This window comes from Paramormyrops kingsleyae, chromosome 11 (assembly GCF_048594095.1).
Source record: "Paramormyrops kingsleyae isolate MSU_618 chromosome 11, PKINGS_0.4, whole genome shotgun sequence".
Taxonomy (NCBI): Eukaryota; Metazoa; Chordata; class Actinopteri; order Osteoglossiformes; family Mormyridae; genus Paramormyrops; species Paramormyrops kingsleyae.
Window position 1 is genome coordinate 6,235,596 of NC_132807.1, and position 10,692 is coordinate 6,246,287.

The window sequence follows — 10,692 nt, forward strand, 5'->3', positions numbered from 1 at the left end:
TCTCCGTTCGCATTCTACTCATACCGCTGCACCTCTCCGCGGCCTTGCTGGGGCACACCTGGCCGGCGGGGTGACACCTGCACAGCGATCCCACGCCGACAGGAAGTCTTTCATCCCCCATCATGGCTCCCACCACCTAGAGTGAAAGCGGCGTGAGTGAGGCACACAGCGACCCTGCTGTGTGGGAAAGCAGACTTCGCCTTCAGTTCACCACGGCAACAACTTCCTGAATCGACATTTCAAATTACCGCCATGTTTCTGGTTATCTTCTACACGTGTGCAGAGATAAGATTGCGGGATTCCGGGCAGTGCCAAACAGTGAGAGGCTGAGCATGTTTTCACGGTCTGCAGGACGTTCACACGCACGGCGGCTCGCTGGAAACACGTCGGCCTTCTCAGTCTCCATCTCAAGCAGATTTTCAACGAATGTCTCCCTTTCTTTCGCATCTCTGGGTTGCCTTCTGGGTACTCTGGGCTAATTTTAAAGAAGGCCATTGACGCAGTGAGGGAACCTGCCAAGTGGGAGGTTTTCTTCCTCAATACAACCAGCCTTCTGCAAAAAGCACAACAAAAATGAGCAAAAACAGGCCCCAATAAGCGGCCAGTAAAGGCCATACGGGAAAATATGCATCTCTGACATAATAATGTGTCCACCTCTAACTTACTACCAGGATAACATGGAATTAAAGTTGTAACTTATGTTCTATACTAAGGACAGTAGTAATTTAGAAGAATGCGGAGGTGGTAAGAAGATGAATGGGACTTTATTTAGTTACTGGAGTTGAGATGGATTTAACAAACTGGTGGAAAGGAACCAAAACAAAATAGCCATTTCAGTGTTAGAGCGACGGAAAACACCAGAAAACAAACCGGACACAAGATTCTAGAAAGAGCTATGACCTTCTCTGGGGAAAAAAGAAGAGAGCCATACTTTACATAGATAAGGTGCAAGTAAATGTACATAATAGTATAAATTAACCATATTAAGGAAAAATTATCGACTATTGAGCTGAATTAAATCTAAAAGATTGTGGCTCCTCTAGTTACCAGGAGGCTTCTTCCACGCACCCAACAACAAAGGAAGCTTCATCTGTTTTCATCCAAAGTAACCCAATCTAGTTTCCGTTTGTAGCCCGGTTTTCCAATCAGCAACAACATGAAAGTAATCCCTGGGGTTACCGATGTCTGCATTTCGCACTTAGACACAGCGCTTCACCAGTACACCCCCCGTTGTGGTCACTCCTTCAGAATGTCAGTCTTTCTGGGCACGTCTGTTCTGAAGTGACTAGACAAAAGTTGCACCTAAAAATCCATTTAAAGCTTCTTTTTTTCCCCCAGAGAAAACTGCTGGCCATCTGCTAAAGAGAAGCAAATGACTGTCCCTCTGCAAATTGGATCAGTTTACTCAAAAGTCCAAGTAGTTTACATACATCAGTAGTATGTCACTGGTCCAGCTGGTTATCGTACCTGTCAGACTAGAATTACACTATTTACTCGCTATCAGACATGCATTTGTAGTTCAGTTTGATTTCAGTAATTTTAATGCATGCATGTGAGTCAATAGAAACAGAGAAATACTTGTATACACTATTCTGCATCGCTGTCTGGGTGCAGAGGTTGGAAGATGAACGGGCACCTATGTAGTGTGTGGGTAGACTGACTTGAGCGGAGAGTTTCACACAGCAATGCAGGCGGAGAGTGTGATGAGCAGTGTGAAAGCCTCACTGTCATACTGCATTTTTATTTTTAATACACCCATGTCATCTTGCTCCTTCCCGAAACAAAACAAGGAAGCTGCCTGTCATTTTCCAACAATGAAGCGTCGCACACGCCAAATTTGGCCTTGGAGTCAAGTTCAAAGTTCATGCAACTTGACACATAAATCACGTGAAGCTGTTAGGGTGTAGATTAACGCGATAATCTCTGACATGTCTCATTTACGTCAATGACCATCAGTAACTGAAATGCACACAATACCTAAGAATGACAATGGCAAACCCAGATGCTTGCATGGATGGAACGATGCCGTTTCTGGGCGAAGGGAAAGCAGGGCTGATCACCTTAGTACAGGAAAATGTAAGATCCTGCTTGATCATGGAAAAAAGGTACATATACAGGCCGACAGAGAAACTAACACCTTGTTATAGCATAAATGTTTAATGTAGATAATATGTTAAACAGGTGGTGGAGCGGCGTGGTGACCAGCACTGTTGCGTCCTACCTGAAATCTCACCCCTGCTGTGTGCGTGTGTGTGTTTTCCTCATGTTTGTGTGGGGTTTTCCCTTTCCTTGTTGCCTGGGATTTGCTGCAGTCCCGCCCCCTCAACCCTGTCTGAGAAAGCACCTGGGAGATGGACGACGCATTAAACTCTAAATAAGAGCACACAAAAACATCTAAATAAATTATATACGCTTTAAGATTACCATAGTATATTTTCGGTTGCTGCGTACACTTTATTTGTGGCTCCATGTCAAAATTCAAATTTTATTTTGTTAAAGATAACTGTCATATTGTTAAGTATAACTTAATGCATGGTAATGCGGGACAGTTTTTTTAAACAGGAATACAAAATTAAGCATTTATACAATACAGCGAACTCAGACCAATTCGTATATAACTCAAGGCCAACAATTGCATTTTTGCCAAAACATAAGTCTGCTGATACGAATGGCTTTGGCCATGTAGAGAGTACTTTCCAGAATATCCCGTTTAAGTGTGGTGTAAGAACGTCGAATGGGACTGAGCACTTGTCCTTTCTTAAAGGCTACGACACAAAAATGAGAAAAGCGGTTATTAGTGCGTGACTTAATTCCTACTCCTGAGATATATAAACGCAACATCGAAAGCGAAACGAGCCGCCGACTTTCCTGCGGATCTTGCAGCGTCTGAGCCGCTCTGCAGCTGAATGCTTCTGATCGTCACGTGTGTTTAAAGAAAACAGAAAGAGCGATTTCCTCACAGGACGCCCCACCTAATGGCACGGTGCCTTTGCAGCTGTGTGACGGACAATGCACAGCTTGTGGTAAGAGTAGTGCTTCGTTACAGTAAAGCATCGGTTAACTTTGGGATGGGACCTGACAATTTCGATGACCTTTTGTAACTTTAACTTATATCGAAGCACTTCTGTAAAATAAGATAATCATTATGGATCCCCATCATCAACTGACTTAAGACGGATAGCCTATTCTTACACTGATTTTATCTTCATTAGATTGCCACAATATCGGAGTATTATATTTAAAGACTATTGCCATACACCATGATCATGTTACAGATGAACTTAACTGATAAAGTAGCAATGAACATGCTGTTTTTTCTATGTATGGAATTCGATTTCTTGTATTACAGCGCATTTCCAGTCATTCATGTGAATTTATAATACCTTTTTCCTTGTTCAGTTTCGCACTATAAAAAGTACAGAATCCCGAAAAATCGGTACGGTTGACAGACGCCTACAGTGGGCGTGACGAACAAATAGTTCCCACCTCCTGCTGGTTCCCGATTGGTCAGATCACATCCCCAGCGTTCTTTGAGTGCAGCGATCGGAGCGGTTTTGTGTAGTGACGTCATGCTCGCCGCAGAAGGCGTAGACTCAAGTTACACCGCCCAGGGTTTTACTGTGGATCTCAGTCTCCTGAAACGTGTAACCACCCGCGGTAGGGTGGATTTTATTTTTCAAATATGCCAGTAATTTGCATTTGTAAATGCACTGCGGCCGTAGAATATGCAGTCAGTTTTGTACATGAAAACTGCAAATCATGTGATGAACTATAATAATAAAATATAAGATGCATTATTATGCAAATATGTTTGCATATTACATATTTGGAACAAGTAAAGCATCAATATCTCGACTATTGTGGGACTAATTCGCACCTTGTTCTGAAAAAATTACATAAACATCCCAGAACAGGTAAATACAAAGGCAAATGTAATAGCATCAAAATTTGAGATAAGTAGCTATCCAGAATATAACATCCTCGTAATACATCATTTCTGGGGGAAAATACTTTTACATGAGATACTGTAACGGTAAAGTATTACCGGATCCTTTATCGTAAAAACCCAATGCATCCTATTAAATATGTAAGTGTAACTACAGCTGGTAAGATTATGAAATTAAAAAATTATGACCTCCATCGTGAAGCTGCATTAATTTGGTATCGCTTTTACAGCTCGGTTACGTCATCGCTATGTGACCGCCGACACCGGGCCTTAAATTTCTCTTGGACGCCATAAAACCGGCAGTAACTTCAGTGCGCGGTGCAGTAAACAAAGCCGGCGTCGGACCTCGTATTATTTACGGCCGACAGAAGAGATCTGACGCGTGTTTGCGCCGTACGGGCTGAATTCAGATTTATGGCGAAAGCGGGTACGAGCAACACATAATTAAAAGTTACGCCGAGGCCGCGGCGACGCTCAGCGAGAGCTTAGAGCCGAGTCTCCGGGAGTGGGAAGGCAAACTTTGAACAAGGGAAGCCGCATGACACACCGGCAATCCGCGCACGCTGTTTAAACTGACCCGTTTGTGGGAGAAAAATCCCGGAGAAGGACAGAAGACGGGCGGCCGACTCTGATGTAGGAGCCTTACCTTGGTGCTTTAAAAATTGGTAACTTTTTTGTCCCTGCCGCCGGTGCTGCGAGTGCACCCACGTCGGGGCCTCGGGAAGGGGCGAACGGTGGCACGGAGATTAGCCCGCGGCGGGACCCGGGCGACCTTAGCATCAGCAGTGGGACGGCAGCTTGCGCACCGGAGTAGAGACCCCGAAAAGCGGAAGCCGAGCGGATCTGAGCCGAATTTTTATTGCGACTGAAAGTTGAGCGGCGCCTGGCGGACCGAGCGCTCCCGTCCGCCGGCCACACCCTCCTCTTCTTCCTGATACGGGGAGATGCGGCCGGGGCGCTCCCGAGCGAGCGGAACACGACTTCTGCCCTGAAGGGAGGACGGGAGAGCAGGGGACGGGGAATTGCAGCGGAGACGACGGGGATGCGGCCGTAAGATGGATATCAAAAGCGAAAGCCGGCGGCTCGCTTTCTGCTGAGGACGCCAGATATGCATGCGGGGCCGTGCGCGAAGAAGAAGAGGCCGAAGGGCCACAGGGCACCCTGCTGCCCGGCCGCGGGCTTCTGTCTGGGCAGGTCGCTGGGATGACGACGTGGGGAAAGGCGCGGCCGATCGGAGCTCCGCTGGTGGCCGGGGATCGAGGGGCACGAAGCGGGCCGCCCCCTCCCCGGGCCGCACGGATTAACCCCGCCGGCAAGTCTCGGAGCAGGTGTCTCTGATGCAGCAGGCAAGGAGTCAACGCAAAGGACTGTCATTTTTAAACCAAAACCCTTTTAGGAGCAATTCCAAGAGACTTTTTACAGTACATATATATTTTTGTCCACCAGATAATAGTTCTAAAATATTTTTGTCAAATTAATTTGCCCGAATTAAGGCATTCTAGAGGCACTGTATTTTTTCTTACTGTTCAGACCATTATACCGAGGATATTACTACATCTGATTAATACAAGTTGAACCCGCCTAGTTCTATTTAGTAAATAGGAGCTAAGTGGTCGTTTAAGGGGGCAGCCAGTGACATTAACACCAAGGGCATTCAAACAAGTACATGTACCCTGTCTTGAAGTAAAATTGTAGCAAGCTAAATGGTATTACCTAAAGGGATTTATTTTAGTTACGTCTTGTTATAATTGTTTGACAAAACATTTCCTAACTGTAAAAGAGTGACTTACAAAATAGAAATCTGTTAAGTATCCCCTCCACCACTCAGATAAGCTTTGCCTTCTCTTGGGGAAATCCCACTTGTGGCAAACAGGCTTATTGACTTTGAAATATTATAATACATCTCACTTGTTTAATTAGCTTGCGTTAAAAATCAATGCCACGGGACGATTTCAAGGGTTCAAATGTGTAGCATGGTGTACAGCTGTATTCTAAAGAGATTTACTGCTTTTTTAGATTCTGTTTTTGGCAGGCAAGGTGACACCATTTAACTGAATGAAAATGTCCTAAGGTACAGGCTGTGGAGTGAACATCAAAATTAATCTTTGTAGAAACCCCAGAACCTCAGACTGAGCACCCTACTATGGCCAGTGGGGGCTCGGGCAGGTCTGGCAGTGAGAGTTCCAGCTCCCTGAGCGTTAGCTCCCAACTGAGGAGAAGGTTGTCGTCCGTTTCCGACACCTGCAAGGGCAAGATGCAGCTGGTGGCCGACCTGCTGCTGCTGTCCAGTGAGACGAGGCCCGTCCTCACCAGCGAGGGGCTCTCCGTGGCTGAGACCTTTGAGCAGTGCCGGGACACGGTTATCGCCCGCACCAAGGAGCTGTCCATCCTGACACATGACATACAGAGCCAGCTAAATATGGGCCGCTTTGCCGAGGTGGGGGACCGTCTCCTGGAGATGGGAGACCTAGTGGTCTCGCTGACTGAGTGCTCCGCCCACGCTGCCTACCTGGCTGCCGTGGAGATGCCAGGCTCCCAACCCGCCCTCCCAGGCCTGGTGGACCGCTACAAGGTGACACGCTGCCGACACGAAGTGGAGCAGAGCTGTAGCGTGCTCCGGGTCACGGCCCTGGCCGAGTTGACCCCCCAGCTCCTCCTGGAAGTGTCGCAGAGCATCTCCAGAAACCTGAAGACGCTGACCGATGCCTCGGTTCAGGCCAGTGACAGGTCCAAGGATCGCTTTGCCAAAGACCAGTTTAAGTTGGGTGTCAAGTGCATGAGCACGAGCGCCACGGCACTGCTGGCCTGCGTGAAGGAGGTGAAGACGTCGCCAAGTGAGCTGACGAGGAACCGCTGCGTGCTCTTCAGCGGGCCGCTGGTACAGGCCGTGCATGCCTTGGTCGGCTTCGCCACCGAGCCGCAGTTCCTGGGCCGGCCGGCCTGCGTGAGCCCCGAGGGCAAAGCGGTGATGACAGCCGTGCTCGGCGGGGCCATGAGCGTCGTTTCTGCCTGCGTCCACCTGTCCCAAGGCCTCAGGGACATATCCCAGCTTCCAGAAAACAGCACCAAGATGGCCGACTACCGGGAGCGCCTGCGGAACTCTGCATCTGCTGTGTCGGATGGCTGCAATCTTCTCTCACAGGCACTAAGGGAACGGTCTTCCCCACGGACTCTGCCGCCAGTCAACTCCCATTCTGTGAATTGAACCCTTCTCAGTGTAAGCAACCTTTACTTCCTGACCGCAATCCCGTATGCCAAAGAGACTGGGTCCGCCCCTTTCCCAGGCCGCCCTGGGGCGGTCGGCAGACTTGAGGTGTTCTCACACTGGTTGTGATTGAATCCTTTACAAAAACAGCCCAGTGACCCTGGTGAGAATCTGTTGTCGATCCTCCCACCTTTTCCTTTTTTCGTCGGAATAAGGAATTAAACCCGGAAAAGTTTACCTCAGTTTCAGATGGATGTAGCCTCACTCGTTTGACCTATGACACGGTGATCCATGGAAGTAATTGAGCTGTGTAAATGAGGTGGGGGCGGGACCGCCATGCCCCGCGTTCTGATCCATGTGTGAAATTTACCGGATAAACGCTGCTGTCAGTGTTTCACACTATTTACCAGATTTACTAGTCTTTCTAATGTGTTTTGTTCATGCATGTATCGGAGTATTTATTTCAAATATTAAAAATGTTGTTTCTCATATTTGCTGCTTCCATATTTGTATTCAGATTTTAAGATATTCAGAGGGTCAGTAGATCAAGAGTAAGACTGGTTTGGCTGTTTCATTGATAAAGTTATCGCGCTGAGTGACATCACTGTGCCTGCATTCCAATAACATGAAAAAGGAATGAATGGATGAATAATAGTAGTATGAATATATTAAGAAATTTACAGACAATTAGGCTGTCGACGGCACTGTTTAAAAGTAAGGTTATATTAAGATTTCACTACTACAAAAAAAAAAAAAACATTGCTGTTACTCTAAGTGCAGTGAGTATTCTCAGGAGCAGTGTTTCCCAACCCAGTCCTTGGGGACGCCCAGCCAATCAAAAACTCCAAAAACCTAGTAATGGTGTGTTGCGAGGTAGGAAATAGCAAAAATGTGGGCTGTCTGGGGCTCCCCAAGGACCGAGTTGGGAAACATTGCTTCAGAAAATAGATTCAAACATCCTTCCACCCATCCAGGCATTTTCCATACCTATTTATCTAATGTATGGTTGAGGTGAGTCTGGGGTCTGCCTCAGAAAGCACAGGGAACACCCTAGATAGGATACCACTCCATGACTGAAACTAAAATATAATAAATAATGAATGGTGTCCAACTATGGTGGCAACCAAAAAGATATAATTAATATATGGCAGCATCATCAGGGTATGGAGATAGTCAGTGTTTCAGCCTCAAGTCAGGACAGCGTTGATATTTAAGTTAACATTTCCATAACATTTAATGACTTTGGAAACAATATATCACAAACCAGTGTAGAAGTTTAGCTTCAGTACAGTCATTGACGCCCATGTGACTTTTGAATATGAATTGAGTCTTTGTCAAAGAAATCCAAATATTCACTGTGGAGCTTTCACTGGTACAGCAGCATGTGACACTTGGAGCACCCAGTCTGGGTTTTGTCAGCAGGACATGACAAAAAGGGTTAACCCCAGGTAAAATCCTATAGTAAACTCTGTGCATTTTTTAAGATGAAGTGCTTGAATTGGAAGTTGAGATATTTGTTTACATTGCATTTACAACAAACTGATTGTTCTAGACACAATGAGCCAAAGGAATGCTCACGAAACAGGTTCTGACGTGTGATACACAAAGGATCTGGAAGACGAGTTTGGCCAATGAATTTGACTTGGAAAAAAGTCTACACTGTTTTAACCGGCTATTAAACTGCTTTTATTGAACGCTGGTGCTTCTAGAAGCCCACCATTAAACCAGATGACCACTACACACGACAGGCTGGTATGGTGAACTGGGGTAATCTCAGTACCATTTCCATGCTGACCCCTGTTCCTGTTTACAGTCTCTATGCCGTATCTCAGTCATGCAGGCCTACCTCAAGGCGTGAGTAGCAGAGGCGATGAACAAAGCCTCGGTAAAATAGTGCATCCCTTGCTGACAAACGGGGGGATGAATCTAAATCAAGCTAAGGTGTGAAAGCTCATTAGGTCACCCATGTAAAGAGCGTAAAGGTTAAGCGATCCTGTCGGGCGGTAAGCCAAGGGTCACTGTTTCTGCCAAGCCTTTTCGTTCCAAATGAAAACTCAGGCCGTTTTGCGTTCAGTCGTGGGGGCTTTGCCGTCTGCTAGCGCACAGGGAAAGATTTACCACAGCTGACCGCAGATTCCGAAAGGAATCTTCCAGCAATCCTGGGTCACCTTCCCTTCCCGTCCACATCTGGTCAAACTAAAACTGTCACTTCACAACAGGAAACCAATAGGCTGTGCTTTCAGGAGATGCTTCCTTCAGAGTACAAAGCGCCTGAAAAATCATTTCTGCCAAGGTTTCGCCCATTTCCTGCTAAAGGATCCCCATCCCTCCCACATGCCTTCCACCAACACTGTGATGTAATGCTCTTCCTTTCTGGGTAACAGACCCTGCTTCCCTGAACAGCCCTTTGCCCAGTATCCTGTTTCAGAGCTACGCTCTTCCTGTCAGTATGTGTCACTGACAGTGTTGATGATGTCATAAAGGAAGTCCAGTTCGGTGTCAGTGGATGTGAATGCCAATATAAAGTATTGTGCAAAAGTCTTAGGCAGCCATAAATGATGTTTAAATGATCTTTATGCTGGTGTAAAACTATGCTATTATGCCCGTCAAAGCATGTCAGCTTAGCCATTTCAAAACTTCTGCTAAAATCACCCTAGTATTTCCAGCAACCATACAACACACCAATGTATCTTTTGACTCGACCACTAGCACAACTCGTATAGCGAATCAATATTTCATTGACTTTTTAACTAAATTTATTACATGAGCCCGGTTGGTGAAATTTAATAAATACATGGAATGGCTGGGGGGCCCATAGGGGAGATGTTTGGGAATTGTGGTGGCATTCCTCTAGCCATCCAACAGAAGAAATATTTACTAGTTTTTATTGAGTTACTCTTAATTTGAATACGTTCTAATGTCAAATTGTGTTTTTTTTTGTTCTGAGCAAATGTACACTGTTACATTCCAAGTAGGAGAGCATACCTGACTCAAACCACCTGTTCACCCCCGTCCTAGACCAGACAAATAGCTTTAAACATTTCTTTTGACTGCCAAAGACTTTTGCAGTACTGTACATACCACCCCACACAAACTCTTAATATGTAATTCGTTTTAAGAGTATAAAATATTCTGCAGTTTTCAGAATCTTGCCCAGACTGATTAGCGCTACAGTTTAACTGTATCCAGCGAAATGGACACCGAGTGGTACCAGGACGGCCAATTCACAGGCTTACTCTCACCTGCCTAAAGGAGATGAAGGAATTATCTTTTTTCCTTTCGCTTCTGACAAAGATTTTTTTTATTAATAGTTTTATTAATGAGCTGACATTTGGTTCAAAATATTTAAAGTGTGCTAGTAGCATAATGTACCTTTTGTTTTAGGAAAGGGGTGAATGGAGCTGCTGGTCATTGTTATGACAACGGGCGATGTAAGAGAAACCAGTGATGAAAAATGAGGATCCCCACTTCATAATTTATCAACGAGGGTCGATCAAGTTTTCCAGGCACTCAGACCCGTAACAACCTTTTCCTTTTTACC

General features: G+C 45.8%; 1 protein-coding gene across 1 annotated transcript; it reads left to right on the forward strand.

Annotated features, from left to right (window-relative positions):
- The first annotated feature begins 2,951 nt into the window (after window positions 1-2,951).
- Window positions 2,952-7,642, forward strand: LOC111844943 (talin rod domain-containing protein 1-like). Its single transcript, XM_023813895.2, has one exon. It carries the CDS (start codon window positions 6,090-6,092, stop codon window positions 7,149-7,151), a length of 1,062 nt encoding a protein of 353 aa, XP_023669663.1. The 5' UTR covers window positions 2,952-6,089; the 3' UTR covers window positions 7,152-7,642.
- Window positions 7,643-10,692: the final 3,050 nt, after the last annotated feature.